The sequence below is a fragment of the Myxocyprinus asiaticus genome, chromosome 22, assembly GCF_019703515.2.
Source record: "Myxocyprinus asiaticus isolate MX2 ecotype Aquarium Trade chromosome 22, UBuf_Myxa_2, whole genome shotgun sequence".
NCBI classification, from domain to species: Eukaryota; Metazoa; Chordata; class Actinopteri; order Cypriniformes; family Catostomidae; genus Myxocyprinus; species Myxocyprinus asiaticus.
In genome coordinates, this window is record NC_059365.1 from 14054015 (window position 1) to 14070584 (window position 16570).

At 36.1% G+C, this 16570-nt stretch overlaps 1 protein-coding gene across 1 annotated transcript; it reads left to right on the plus strand.

Moving 5' to 3' along the window:
* Window positions 1-310: 310 nt before the first annotated feature.
* On the plus strand, window positions 311-12935 carry LOC127413453 (coiled-coil domain-containing protein 69-like). The gene is made up of 9 exons (XM_051650623.1): window positions 311-497; window positions 4176-4242; window positions 4683-4858; window positions 6833-6920; window positions 8621-8694; window positions 8834-8935; window positions 9041-9160; window positions 11430-11527; window positions 12016-12935. Exons 1-9 carry the CDS (start codon window positions 450-452, stop codon window positions 12185-12187), a joined length of 945 nt encoding a protein of 314 aa, XP_051506583.1. The 5' UTR covers window positions 311-449; the 3' UTR covers window positions 12188-12935.
* Window positions 12936-16570: the final 3635 nt, after the last annotated feature.

A 16570-nucleotide genomic window follows, 5' to 3' on the forward strand; every position in this document is an offset into this window, starting at 1 on the left:
TTAAGAAAAGCAAATTTAAGAAACACAATTAGCCCCTGTAACAGGGGGGCTTTTCCCCAAAAATTACTTTCCTTTCACTTATTGGACAGTTACTAAAAATAAAGTTGTGCCCTAATATGTGGCAGCTTTATTGGTACATTAATGTAAAAGCTGATTGCATTGAGGCTATGTTAGAGGAAGTTGCGGCTTTCAGCAGTATACGCATCTGTGCACGGATACACCAATTTTCCGTGAACTCCGCGTAAATTGTTCATGTAAATGTTGACTGCGTTTTTGAAACGCCCCCTGACTCTGAAGTTCCCGCCCCTCTCCTCTTGGCCTATTCGAATAGATCCGAATATTTGAACGGGTGGAGGCAGCCAAAAAGTTAGGCGATCTGCTGCTGCTGCTACTACTACTACCACCGTACCGAAGACGGGGGTTAGAATATAGAGGCAAGGCAGAGGAGTATGGGTTGTCACAACAGCAAAGTCTGTGGCCAGATCTCCCGGGAAAAGGTAAATAATGCTTCGTAAAGCTTATTCAGTATGTTCACAAATAATACAAAGTTACAATGAGACCTGTACCCGCTTTTGAGACGTTAGAAATGTCTTACAGCACGTGTCTTTATTATGGGAGCCACTGTTGTTTTGTTCTCTCAAATCACTTGTTACTTCCTCCCTAATGCGTTAGTCGATGTGAAAACTCTTGTGTTACTTTCACGACTTATGGACGTTTTTAATTAGAAACAGATTCAGGGTTCAGCATGTGACATCTGCTGTATTTTAAATGTGCTTCTGGCATCCGTTATGATAATGAAAGGACGTTTTATCCTACATTTTTGTTGTGTTATCATTTTATATCCCCATTTATAATCGTTCCGCATTTGAATAATAGAAGAACCGTTAGAGCTAAGAACGTCAGCATAACATTACATTTAAATGTAAAAGTTTAAATGCGCGGGAGAAATCAACACAATCATTGTGCCCCTTTAAACATACAATAAAATCTGGCTCTGCTAAAGGCATGGTCAAGCTTTCATTAGCCCAGATTGTTGAAGGATTTAGACTCAATGTTATGAATGTGATGGGCACAGGGTCCCAAGTTTCACACTGCATGTTTTAATGTGACCTATAAACAGGCCCACACCAGAGAGAATTCGTTTGGTCCTGTTTATCATATAGCCGTGTGTTAGTATACTTGGCTTGGACAACTGGAGAAGTGTGAAAAGTCTCTGAAGACTAAACAGAGAAAGCTTTACACTCACAATTACAGCCTCTATTGAAGCTGCATCAAAAGCACTTAACCACATGATGGTGAAGTGTAATAAAACCAAGTGTTGATTAAAGTTTCAGAACATTTGGTTCTCGGCCATAGAGGGCCAGTACATGCAGTGGTTTTGTGGATTAAGCTGAATTATGTGATGAAAGCAGTTTCTGCCTTGGCTTTGTATTCATGATTAAGTAACCCTACTCTAGCCTGCAAAATCGTTTCAATGAATATTCGAATATTTGTAGATATTTTCATCCTTAGATTGTCATGTTTATATTACATGACGCATGAGTGACATTCCACAACCAAGAACAGCTTTGGTTGGTTTATGGGTCTCACAGTGACATGGCCGAGTACATGTCTTCCTGTCACTTTATACTGTTTGCATGTCAGAAAACATTGTTTTGATGACAAATGGCAAGACATCTCAAGTCAATGACAAGGAGGATTTGACTTGGGTCAAACGTTATTTTGTAACTCTTGATTGAGGGTGTCCGCTTGAATTAAATAATAATCAGTTGCTGATCCTCTAACCTGAAATGCAAACAAAAGATGTAATTTTTGCTCTCAGAGGAGAGACATTTTGCACTCTGAGTGTTTTGATGCGGTGTGGGTATATCTCGGCAGACGTTTTGCACGTAAGCTTCCAAAAATGAAATCACCTGTGAACAGCGCTGACCTCGAGAAATCTTTAAAATTCACACTGGAGTGGCACGTTCTTTACTCCCTATGGAATTATGAAAGTGTTCTCGTTCCTGACTTTCAGCGCTTTTTAAAATATTTTAAACTATTCATTTGAAATAATGTTTATTTTAACTAGTGTTGGGTTCGAGTCCACCTTAGTCGAGTCCGAGTGTTTAAACAATCGAGTCCGAGTCCAAAAGGGGCCAAGTTGGACTCAAGTCCGAGTCCATAACAGGCCGAGTCCGAATGAATCTGTTCATGTATCTGAATTAAAATTGTAACCGTAAACTCAACATCAATATTTTAAGTTCATTTTAAACTTCACAACTAAGAAAAACAGTTTGTCAATCTAAATGTAACAAAAAAACCTCTGTTGCATTTCATATATACATTTTATGATTAGTATCCTGCTGAACAGACTTCAAAGTGGTTTCAGAATGAAAGTATGCTTTAGGTGTATGAAGACAAAACTGTCCTTCAACACAAGTCTTATTGCGTTCTGTTGACATTTCAGTTATTTGTTACTTTTTCCCCTCCACTCAAACATAGACTAAAGAAAGTGAAAGCTGCGTTAGTCATTACAACCAGGGTTATTATTGTTTCGAATGTTAATTTATTTTTATTTAAAATTATCCCTATCTAAAGAAATAATAGTCTACACTGAGATTTCTTTCGGAATCTTTTTTCTCTATCTAAATTTTATTGAGCTCTTCTTTAACCGCAGAAACATGGAGAATAATAATTTTGAGTCATAAATTTAACAGAATTGTCCTTCAAAAGTGTCAGAGATATTGGCAAAAAAAAAAAAAAGATGTGCATAAGTTACCTGGTGGTTTACAATAAAAATTAAATAAAAATGTAAAATAAAAACATCATAACCAACTAAATTCATCTCATAACATGAAGTTTAGCATCATACACAAACTCTATCATTGAATAATACATTTATTTTATAGCCTATAATTAAATTATAAACCAAATGTTTCACTGCCCAAAATATCCTAATGCTGTAAAAGAATGTATTTTAAGCAGCACGTCAATGCTTTGAAAATAGTCAATCAATAATAAATAGGTGTTGTTTATCTGTTTAGAGTTGCTGTTTGCTTTAGCAATAATGCTTTTTTCCCCGACTATTTAAAAGGTTACACAGTTAATTCATCAAGCTATTATGGACCAGTTCAAGCTGACAACACTGTGTGGACCACAAGAGACTACAGAAGCCTACACGTGTAGATGCATTATGCTTAAAAAGACTTAATATCCAATATTAATACTATTTTTATGTATTTTTATTTCAATATGCTGTTTTTAGTAAACTGTGAGAGACATGATGTGGGTGACTTGACTCTTAAGACTGAAAACTTAAGTTTTTAACCATGATGAAACCGCAGTTCAAGCACCGTCTTGCCTGCACAAATGCCACACGCAATTTTTATCAGTTGTCAGGTCCCGTGTCATGTGAAACTGCCTTGTTTAGTTTCTATTACATTGGATACATACCTGTCTTAATGTTTTCGTTGTGCCAGCCACCTCGGTAGTTGATGTTATACAGTAGTCCCTGTAGTAACATTCAAGCGTATTGGCTGACTGATGAGTGTGCCTGTGCTTATGTGTGTGCGTATGTGTGTGTTTGCTTAAACACAGTGAAACAACTCTGGCTATGTCTACGACTTCACGGGCTAATACAGCTGCATGCAGACAGAGATTTGTTCATTAATTTCTGTTTTGTTATTTATTTATTTTTCATTGCATCACAAATGTCATGGACTCGGAAAAAAATCCTGAGTCCCAAAGGTTCGAGTCCAAGTAAAAATGCATCCGAGTCTGTGACAAGTCCAAGTCCATTAAAATTGGACTCGTGACTCGAGTATCCCAACTCTAATTCAATGTAAGTGCCCCACTGGAACCCAGATTTTATGCCACAAATGCTGCTGATTGAGAAATATCTCAACATTTAGCTTCAAGTTACCTACTGAGGAAAAATGAGTCAAGTTTTTAAAGGGTGCCATGTTACTGCGAGTGATTTATAGATGATGTCATGGTTGTGCAATCTTGAGTTCATTTCTCACTGGTAAAATAAGACTGGTTTGGAATGTAACATATCAATTTATGACACCTGTTAAATGTAATGTGTTGCATGTGTAGACTGAGTTTGTCTGCTAGTTTTTGAATTACTGACACTTTGTCTGCTAGCTTTGATTTCACTGCAATAAATTAATCATTTATTTCTCTTCATTCAGAAGAAAAACAAAGCAAAAGAAGGTGATAAGCAAATTAAGGAGGTCATCGGCCTTAAAGATGGAAATGGTAAGTGGTTTCTCTGAATCATATTATGCGAATGCATTTGGTAATATTCTGAACATAGGGTTCTTTGCAGTCAAAACATTTTATAAACCATTCTACCTATCTAGCAGCATGTCATGATCAAATATGAGCAGAGTATTTCATAATGTCCCAGTTGAATCCTCAAATGCTTGTTCAGAACTTGTAGATCCAAATGCATAAGCTACAGTTATTATGTATTAATGTGTACATAACTTGTTTATGTAAGTTTTTTAATGTTGCATGAGTTCATTGTGAAGCATGTTGATGTTGGCGCAGGGTTTGGTAGTGGTAATGTTGGGTTGCATGGACCTGTTCGAGCTCTTTTGTTCCTGGCCCTGAGCGATCCTGGCTTGCGTTCATGGAGATATTGTTTCAGATGTACCCTAGGGCAAACAATGTATTGTTTAATTGTTCTCCGCTAGGTATTCTCTCATCTGACGAGCAGAACTCTGGCTTGGAGAGTCGATTGGAGACTTATGAGCGGCAGCTAAAGATACTACGTGCAGTTTTGAGGGCTTCAGGAGACCATGAGAGAGACAAGCTCCTCAAGGACCATCCTGGAGACATTTGCACGTTGGTCCATAGCATTACAGACAAGGTAGAGAACCCTTTTAATTTAAAGCAATAGTTCACTCAAAAATGAAAACTCTGGCAATATTTACAGAATACACACATTTCCTTTAGGGATGCACCGATATATCGGCCAATTATTGACCAAATTAAAACCATCAGCAAATCATTTTTAAGCATAAACACCAATGTGAAAAAAAGTATGGTTTATTTATAATTAATTATCATCACACTTTGTAAAAACTCTGTGAATTCAAATGCACAATCCAGAAATGATGATAGTCAAAGAATATATAAAGGATGGCACTAAGAACATTACGATGGTAAGAATAACCGTTGTTACAGACATGACAGTTGTGAAAGCAGCACTTACCTATATTACCTATACATAATGAGGTAAACCACATCCAAAATGCTTTGAAACCAGCCAACTTTGACATCTTAGACATTGGTATGGTATCCATTAAAGCTACACGATCGATTGAGTTAAGACTGAAATCACAGTATGGTCTTGCGCGATTACTAAACTATGAAAACTTATAAAATAGACTGCATTCAGCGATTCAGTCAGCGTTTAAGTCAGCATTGTGTAAGCAAGCGGCGCCCTCTAGCGGTGTGTATGGCGTTATACCACAACAGAACTCAAAATGGCATCTTGTTTTTTTGGTTAACTTTATTTTGTTGTGGTTGACATTTCTGTGGAATTGCCCGACATATGCGTAATATGAATTTGCGATGCAGATGTGACTGCAAAAAAAAGTGCAAAAATCTTTTAGAAGAACAAAATAATATTGTTTAATTTCAATCATCATGCTTTGATATAGTCATTATTTTTTATATATATATATATATATAATATATATATATATTAGTATCTTCTGTTTATCTTTTCATTGAGGCTCTCTTTAAAACTTTGCCCTGTCATGTGTTCAACTGATCCAATCCACGTTCAATGGAAATTATTTATTTTTAAAATGATAAAAGCTTTTTTTTACTACTTTGTACATTTTTAAAACATAATTTATGAGAAAAACAGTCATCTGATGACAAAATAAGGTAAGTGGCAAAATACTGTTTATATATTTTCAAATAATTTAATCCCAAACCCGCATGACTATTTCCTCAGTGGAACACAAAAGGTGAATTTTTTACAAATATCGTGGCCACTCTTTTCAATGTAATGAAAGTAAATGAGAGCTTACTAAATTAAATTTCAGTTTCAAAGAAGTGTTCCATACGACTCGTGCACCATATTCCAAGTTTTATGAAGTCACAATAGCATTTGTGTGAGGAACAGACCGAAATTTATGTTTTTATTTATTTATTTATTTATTTATTTTATTTATTTTTGACTGATAGTCTTCCCCTCTGAGTTTTTTCATTTAAAAAGCCTCATCTGCATACCCCATCATGCTCTTTATCTTTTCTGTCTTGTGAATTGAACACGTCTCTTAAGTACATGTAGCTTCAAGTTAAAAGCCAATCAAGAAAGACTAGTCTTCTTCCCAGATTATGTCAGCAGGTTATGTATTATGGAGTTGTCCGTGGTAATAAACAAGCCATGCCAGCATAATTGGGAACATGGGAAATTCTGTGCACATTTGTTTTGATATCTGAACAGGGCTTTAGAATCAGTGCTTTGGTACATCTGTCCTTGTGGTAACCTCTGACCAACAAAGCTAAACTTGTTTGCAGGGAGGGATGTTATTCATTGCCCTGTGAAGAGGGCTGGTTTTTGTGTTTAAACATACTGTGGAACACTACTTGTTTTAACAAGGGGGAACAAAAGATGGCATTTTCTGTGTTTGTTCAGTACTTGTGCTTCCTTTTTTTTATTTTTTATTTTTTTTTAACTATTGGCCTTTTTATATCATATATCAACCTGTTATGTAATGTATCTTTTCCTCCAAATTTGACTTTTGTTAGTTCAGATAAAAAGGCACTCAATCACTGTTATATTTACATGCTCTGTAGTACATTGTCTTTTCTTATGTGTTAACAGGTAAAGACTGAAATAACGGCTGATCTAAATGATATTCATGAAAAGCAGATGAGGAGCACATTAGAACAGCATCAGAGAGCAACAGAAGGTCAGAACATGGGGGCCATCTAATACAGACTAACAACAGCTGCCATACAGTTACTTTTTTTTGTATGTGTATGTATTTGTGTCTGAGTCGCTTTGATGAGAAGGCATCTGCCAAGAGCGTAAATGTAAAACCTATTTATATATAGTGGGGTTCAAAAGTCTGAGACCACTAGCTTTCTAATTTAACACAATTTTTCATTATAAATTGTATTATCTGCAATTTGGCTGATAAGATGGTATTTTGTCCCTTTCGTTTTAATGGAATGAACTTCACAAGTGCAAAACCTTATGATCCATATTATCCCATCATGATTTGAGAATGTTTCACAGAGCATCTTGTGTGCTTCAATGGAAGTAATTAAATCTGGCCTTTAGTACAAAGGAGTTAACATGGTCACTAACACAAATTTGTTTACATGTTTAGTACACTACATAAATAGTGCAGATTCTTAAAGCTAAAGTATGCAATTTGTGTGACATTAAATAGAATTACAAAAATAAACAATGTTTTCAAAACAGCTTTCCGAACATGCCCCTCATCACTGTTGTTCAGATAGTCCCGCCCCCAACTCACGTCATTGGTTGAGTAACATTGTTAAGTTGGTCACTCAAAATAATCACAGGAATTTTTATAGTGCCATAGAGACACATTGTGTACAATTTTTGAGAAAATTAATCTATGAATGACTTAATTATAGTTGTCTCTGCATATTAAGCTGGGATGGGAGAAAGTATATTAACACTGTCCAAAATTTTACATTTTACTGTCCAAAAAGGAGAATGAATGGTGCATTTGTGTGTCTCATTCAGTCGAACTCACTGAGCCGCATCACGGACCGCACTGAGTGCAGCTACTGAAGAGCGCGGGAAGATTAACCGCTTCCAAAACGGACTTGAAATGCTGCAGATGTTCGCGTCAAACTCCAGCGAAAATATAAACGAGGATTTTAGTGAACGCAAAGCGCACCGGTTTCACTTTAAATTAATATACCGGGTTCAATACAAGTTAAGCTCAATTGACAGCATTTGTAGCATAATGTTGATTACCACAATTATTTTGACTCATCCAAACTTTTTTTTTTTTTTTAATTAGAGTTACATTGAGGAACTTACAATGGAAGTGAATAGGGCCAATTTTTGGAGGGTTTAAAGGCCGAAATGTGACACAGAGGAGCCCTGTGTCAAGCCCGCTTACTCTATTTGTAATGAGATTATAGAATGAAGAAACAGAATCTCAAAGGTCTTTTTTCATGTGAAATAAGGGCTCGTGGGTTAAATCGGAGAGCGAAGAATTTTGGAATTCTATAATATAATAGCTATTCAGGTTGGCTAGGTTCCAACAACAACAGTGTAAATGCAAAATGACCTAAGACTAAAGTTGACTAAAAAAGAGAGCCAGATATAAAAGTATTTTGTAAATATTTCGATATTTAAAATATGATTTTATAATTCATTTGTGTGTTTTTAAAGCCTTAAAAGAAATTATGTAAAAGTATAATATGAATAAATGACTTCTTAAGGTTTATGAAGCACACATACACCCAAGACAAAAGTATTATAATTTGTATGACAATTAATTGTCATAATCATGAAAGCCCTAAAACCGACAATTAATCATCATAATCACATTATTTGTTTGGCAATTAATCGTCAGCCAAATTTTATAATTGTGACAGCCCTAACTAATTGTTTACTCTGCAGAGCTACAACGATTACACAATGAAGAGAAGAACATTTTAAATGAAACGCACACAGCAACTGAGAATGCTTTGAAGGTAAACCATGTGTCTATTTAGCTGTTCCTTGTTGCCTTAAATTGTATTGAGAACTGATCTAATATACTGTGCTTCCCAAGTCAAGGCAGTTATAAGAATTGTCTTTGAAGTGATTGGTCTGAATTTTCTGTGAACTCAGGACCAGATTGAAAGGCTGAAGTCAGAGCTGAAGCTGTTCAATGAGTTAAAGCACAGAGCTGAGGAGTCTACGCTCAGGAGAGACCTGCAGAGAAATATTGAGGTTTGTTGTTATGACTATGGAGATGTACTATCAAAGCACACTTCAGATAGCTGTGGTTCCAGTACACTGTTTATTCATTTCCTTCATTCATTATTTCTGTCTCAGACTCATGGCAGCCCTGGTGCATTCTGGGAGCAGGAGCAGGAGAGCCTGTTATTTGTCATTGAAATGAAGCGTGAACATTTACAGAAGCAGGAGAACAAACTGCTGCTCATGGAAACACTGGTACACACTCTACTCACCTCACTACAATTTCTTAACACTTTAGATACGTCTTCACTTTGCTTAAAAAGAAAGCTTTTCACTTTTCAGTGGAAGGATGGAAAAATGGAATCTTAGATTTACACTCACTGAGCACTTTATTAGGAACACTATACTAATACTGGGTAGGGCCTCCCTTTGCTCTCTAAACAGCCTCAATTCTTCATTGCATGGATTCCACAAGATGGAAACATTCCTTTGAGATTCTGGTCCATGTTGACATGATTGCATCACGCAATTTCTGCAGATTTGTCAGCTACACATTCATGCTGCGAAACTCTCATTCTACCAAATCCCAAAGGTGTTCTACTGGATACAGATCCGGTAACTGGGATGGCCACTGAAGAACAGTGAACTCATTGTCATGTTCATGAAACCAGTTTGAGACAACTATTGCTTTGTGACATTATCATGCTGGGAGTAGCCATTAGAAGATTAGTAAATTGTGGCCATGGAGGGATGCACATGGTCAACAGCAACACTCAGAAAGGCTGTGGTATTCAAGCGATGATTGATTGATTGGTATTAATGGGCACAAAGTGTGCTAAGAAAATATTGCCCACACCATTACACCACCACCACCAGCCTGGACTGTTGTCACAAGGCAGGTTGGGTCTGTGGATTCATGCTGTTGGCACCAAATTCTGACCCTACCATCTGTGTGCCTCAAAAGAAATCGAGATTCATCAGACCAGGCTATGTTTTTCCAGTCTTCAACTGTCCAGTTTTGGTGAGCCTGTACCCACTGCAGCCCGACATGTTCTTCTGCTGTTGTTGCCCATCCGCCTCAAGGTTTGACGTTTTGTGCATTCTGAGATGCTGTTCTGCTCACTACAATTGTACAGAGTGGTTATCTGAGTTACCGTAGACTTTCTGTCAGCTCGAACCAGTCTGGCCATTCTCCATGACCTCTCTCATCAACAAGGCATTTATGTCTGCAGAACTGCCACTCACTGGATGTTTTTTTTTTTTTTTTTTTTTGGTTTTGGCTCCATTCTGAGTAATCTCTAGAGACTGTTGTGAGGGAGAATACCAGGAGATCAGCAGTTACAGAAATAATCAAACCAGCACATCTGGCACCAACAATCATACCATGGTCGAAATCACTGAGATCATATTTTTCCCCCATTCTGATGGTTGATGTGAACATTAACTGAAGCTCCTGACCCACATCTGCATGATTTTTTTCCTATTGCACCGCTGCCACACGATTAGCTGATAACAACAAAGATTTAAGGTTAAAATGTGTATTAACGTATAGGCGAAAATGTATATTTTGATGTTAAACTGGTCACATTTCTCTTTTTTCACCATTTTTAGTTTTTAAATGTTCTAGTCACCTTATTGCATTCACAAATGAGTTAAAAACACAAATATCCTCTCAGTTAATATGGTCATGAAAAGTGTGAGCATAATATTTATAAAAGAATTTTCAAAATGCTGTTCAGAATGGTTTTAGATGGACATGTCAACTTCCCAAAAAATATTTTATATCAGCTATCCATTTTTAATACAGGGTTCCTCCCACAGTCATGGAAAGCCAGCAAAAGTCAAATTTTTAGGTTCTCCTATGCTCTGAAAACATCTTACTAGCTAGATTTTGCTGTTGTGTAGACTAGAGTAAAACTGGCTCGCAAGCCATTGTGATGACCAATTTGTGAGCGAATCGTTTTTGAGTCGATTCTTGTCAATGTATAGGTCAAAATGGTTCACAATTTGTCTGAATAATTCATTAGCAAAGCAGTCTAAATTAAATTGATTTTTAAAATTCCATATACAGTAATCACAATCACTTGGAAAATTCATGGAAAGTCATGGAATAGCATTGGTCAAAATGGGTGGAAAACTGTTAATAAACATTTTGCTTTCGCAAATGATTTTTTCTCTCAATATGGTCATAAGTGTGCTTGCATAATTTGCTTGCATAATTGTAAAAGCAAAATGCTGTTTAAAATAGTTTTGGAGTACTGCATATCACTCTGCAGCACATGTCAGCTTGAGTTTACTGTCAGAGAAAGTGTTTACAAAATTGGGAATGGGTGCATGTTGTTTGTGTATTCATGTTGTTTATTTGCATGTTGCAAATTGACTTTTTTTTTTTTTTTTTTTTTTTTTTGCTTAAAGAAATGCACAAGTGACCAACTGAGGCTGGAAGCTTTGATGTACTGATTATTTAAAGATGTTCTCAGCAGTTTGTATAATGTTCTGCTTATTGTTCCGTCCTGATTGTCAGGTTGAGAAGAATCTCTCACTGGAGGATCAGCTCCTGCATGTTCTACAGCAGAATGAGGACTTCAGGGTCCGGATAGACAACTATCAAAGCCTCATACAGTATGACTAGCCTTAATGCTTTCACTCTGAAGATTGTTGATAAAGGCTAATTATTTAAAGAAGACTTATACATAATAACATTTATTTATAATAATAATTATTTAGCAGTATGTTTTGCTCTGAGGTCTACTTATAATGATAGTGAAAATTGTATTTATTTTTTTAATGACCATTTTCCCCCTCAATCTGAGCCTTAGAATTAAATGGTCTGTTTTATTTTTTGTTTTGTTATGTTTGCTACACACAGTCAATTCTATTTTTGCACTAACAGCAAGTATGAGATTGAACATTTGTTAACTCAAATGTTTGTGTATAGCGCCATCTGGAGTATTATGATTATATTACCATTTGCATTGTCATTTACAAGATCAACCAATTATGAGTAAGTGATTTGTTTTAATATTTATATCTGATGACAAAGAAAGAATTTTCTCTGTCAGTTTTCTCTTATACTTTTTTTTTTTTTTTTTTTTTTTTTTTTTTTACAGACAACTCTCCAAGGAGCAGAATGAGCTGCAGGAGGCGCTAGAGAAACAGTCTCTGAAGAGCCAGAAGCTCAGCCAGGAGAAAGAAGAGCTACTCTTTAAACTCATACAACATAGAGACTCCTCTTCATTTCACCTTACATCCATTGTACCTGCTGAGGTGTTGCCCAGCTGACCACATAATTAACCCTGACCTCCGTATCCTCCTGTGATCATGCGGTGTTGAAACTGACTTACGGCATTTATCATTTCAACTGGCAAAACAAATGTTTGTATATTTTAGATATTATATCAGTAATGTTTGATTCCATTTTTGGAATAGCTAAGAGACATTAGAGCCAAAGACATAATTTGAGCCAGAAGCACTTGTTTATTTAATTTGAAGCTTTGGGATCTTTTAATATGCACTCGCACTTTTATATCAGTGTTTTTATTTGTTTGAGAGATAATGAGCCTCGACAGCTTTGACTACCAATACACTTTCTTCCTACACCTTGCACAGTATTTTTTCTCTCTTTTAATCATGATAATCTTCAGTAATAGGTCAATTACTTGGGTCATTTTCTAATAATTTTGGATTAAATAGAAATGTTGACTCACACAACTAATATATTACATGTATTTCAGGCATAGAGAACAGAAGTCTTCTGTTCTTTTACATTGATAGTAATTGGCAAACCAGACTTTGTGTTCACCGCAAATGGCCTGCTCGCTGCAGCAATTATGAATTGCAATTTTAAAAGCATTTCAGATGCAGGTGAAATTAGCTTTGTTGCCTGTGTGCCCTTATTTTTTTATTTTATTTTTACTATTGTGAGATATTCTAAATGTTCTGCCAAATACATAAGTGCCTTTGTTGTAAAGTGTTTCCTGGAAAATCAAGCAATAAAAGCTGCATCTGATGGACTTCTTCTGGAACTAAATGTTTAAAAGAATTGTTTTAGTAAAATCCAGCACAGATAAATATGAGAATGTGTTATTCTGCAGAGGAATACTTATTAATTATGTGTTGATAAAAGTGGTGATTATGAGAGATGGCATCTGATTTCTACAGAGCACCTTTATGCTGGACATTACAATCTAGTTTTTCCTGAACGACTGAACTCTTGAGTTAAAACATCCCATTTGAAATGTCAATATACAGATTTTTACGCTAGGGGGCGCAATGACTCAACGTAAAAACAAGCGTGAGAATTTTGTATTTTTCGATCATGGCATGCGAGAACTTTATGGGAGGATGTTTAACCGCTGCGTAATTCTTCAGTCAAGCAATCTGTCTTCCAAATTTTTGGTTAATATGTTTGTTTTTAATGTCATGAGTTTCTTTATATCCCTCGATGACATTGTGACGTCTGAATAGTCTGTTAACTGTTCAGAACGAATTATTTTTCGTCTGAATGACTGATAGAATGCAGTTAATTTGTTTGTTTTTTTTGTTTTGTTTTTTTTTTTTTTGGTCAGCAACTTACCCTTTTTGCGACGTGTGTAAGGTCACTCACCACACCACTTTCACTGTTGCGTGTAATGAGACACTGATTGGTGAGTTTGTTTCTGATGTAGCCCGGCTGATTGACAGATTGAGACGTTTGCCCCGTGGTGCCCCCCTATTAGACTACACCAGCACTTCCCCGTTAATAGTCTGGCTCTTTTTTATGGTTGAGCGGATGTTAGGCTCACTACTCCCCTGACTGTTTGACATGTTTGGACAATACCTGCTTAGACAGAAGACAAGCACAAGTCAGCCTCCTGTAGTGATGTCAGGAGGTTCCCAGAGCATTTAACAGCCACCTGGGAGACTCACTCTGAGTGTTCTTTCCAGCCGAAGACGATGCACATCTGAAGGCAACATCTGACTTTATGTCCGGTCTCAGTGATGGAGTCATGGCGCAAAAGAGCAACACTCATAAGCAATTTCTTATCGCTTTGTTTGTATCTAAATAATGTATCTATTAAGTTTAATAATTGGCCTGTTGAGTTTGCTGTCCAGAGTCCAATGCTGGTCCATAGGGCAGCGATTATAGCAATAATCCGGGTTCAATACAAGTTAAGATCAGTCGACAGCATTTATGGCATAATGTTGATTACCACAAAAAGTAATTTTGACTTGTGCCCCCTTTTCTTTAAAAAAAAAAAAAAAAAAAAAAAGCTAAAATCTGGGTTCCAGTGTGGCATTTACAATGGAAGTGAATGGGGCCAATCTGTAAACGTTAAAATGCTCACTGTTTCAAAGTATAGCCACAAGAAGTAAGCCATATGCATGTTAACATTATTTTCGTGTGATAGAATAGCTTTATAACCTTTTCCTTGTAAAGTTATATAAAATTTTACAACCTTGTTGCCGTGATGATGTAATGCCGTAAACCCTGTAATCCCGGTAAATGACTATTTAAACAACTTTACAGCTTAAATAATACATGTTTTAACAATAATTCATGTGTGCGTTTATAAAATTATAAGCTTTACATTTCTGTCTTTAAACCCTCCAAAAATTGGCCCCATTCACTTCTTTTGTAAGTGCCTCGCTGTAACCTCCATTTTTGCTGATTTTTTTTATAAAGAAAAGGAGGGATGAGTCGAAATATTTTGTTGTTGCATTCAACATTATGCCACAAATGCTGTCGATTGAGCCTACCTTGTATTGAACCCGGAAATATAAATTACTTTATAAAAAGTAAGCTGCTTTTATGGGATTTGTAAATACTCCTAACCTTCTGTGAACGTTCTTTTTAGGTTTTTATTTTGTATTACCTTAAGCTTACCTTCCCAGAATTGACACACATTGTTTTTTTAATTTAACACATAGGCTACTAATTTTGCTTTTTTGTTGCCTAACAGATCTGATTTAGTACTACTTATTAAATATGTTATAGGCCTAGTCATCATACACTCTGTGACCACTTTATTAGGATCACATGTACACCTACTTATTCATGCGATTATCTAATCAGCCAATTGTGTGGCAGCAATGCAATTCATACAATCATACAGATAGGGGTCAGGAGCTTCAGTTAATGTTCACATCAACCATCAGAATGGTGAAAAAATGTGATCTCAGTGATATCGACCGTGGCATGATTGTTGGTGCCAGATGGGCTGGTTTGAGTATTTCACATAACAGTCTCTAGAGATTACACAGAATGGTGCCAAAAACATCCAGTGAGCAGCAGTACTGTGGACAAAAATGCCTTGTTGATGAGAGAGGTCAACGGAGAATGGCCAGACTGGTTCGAGCTGACAGAAAGGATACAGTAACTCAAGTAACCACTCTGTACAATTGTAGTGAGCAGAATAGCATCTCAGAATGCACGACACGTGGAACCTTGAGGCGGATGGGCAGGAGAAGACCACGTCGGGTTCCACTTCTATCAGCCAAGAACAGAAAGCTGAGGCTGCAGGTCCATCTATAAAAAATTTGTTCAAAATAAATGTTATTAAGAAGTAATTTAAAAATAATAGTTTTACTGAATCAGTTTATGTGCATTTGAATATAAAATTAAATGTGAAATAGCCAATTATGAAAATATATTAAGCATTTTTAACTTAAACTATATATAAAGAAATACATTAACGATTGATGCAATAATATTTGTTAACTTTAATGAGAGCTGTTATGAAGTGTTGCATCGTATTTAATAAATTCCAATCATTTTATAGTCCTAACCATGTACCTTTTTAAATAAACTAGGCTGATGAGTAATATCATTTATATATTTTTAAATAACATCTGTCCCGCTTAAAATAAAATAAAAGGGTATAAAAAGCAGATCTTTTTAAGGGAGAAAAAAGTGTAAAGGTGTAATCCCGTACTCCTCTGAGATGGCGGGAAGGCGCGCGAGTTTTTATGTGTAGCTGCTGACCTGAATTATTGCACTGTCCCTTAGTGACGTCATCAGCCACACGAAGGTAATACAATACCTGTCTTTCGTTCATTAATCTGTTAATTGCCCAACAGAAGCGTCCCCATATAGTACTGAAAATAATGTGTTGCTATTAACCTACATCTGCTCCCGTGCTCCCTTTGATAATGTGCGCTCTTTCGAATGGTTTATTAAATAACAATTTTAATAGTTTATTAAAGCAAAGGTAACCTTTGCATTGCCATGGGTGGAAGCAGACATTAATCTTCTAAAAAAAAAGATGATTGCTATTTAAGGCTGCTGAGTTGTTCCTTATCACTTTGACTTCGAACAAAAAAGGTGAAAATTGCACCCCGGGGAAAACAGCTTTGATTAAAAGGTGTGGGGCTGGTTATCACCCTTCTTTTTACACACCATAATCAGCTTTATTTCCTAAACTTGAACAAGGCTTACAATTTCAGTTTAGCAGCATACTATTTTCAACCATGACATATAGACAAAACGAATTTGGACCAGCGGATCATAAAAAAATAAAATAAAATAAAGCATGTTTATTTTTGATGTATTTAATTGTTTAACCCCACCTTGGAAGTTGTCAGAATAAGTTTAGAGTTGCATCCGCTTTTGATTACAAATGTGACTAATGCCAATAACACGATGTATCCCGATGTATTTACAGTGTAGCCTAGTATGTTACATCA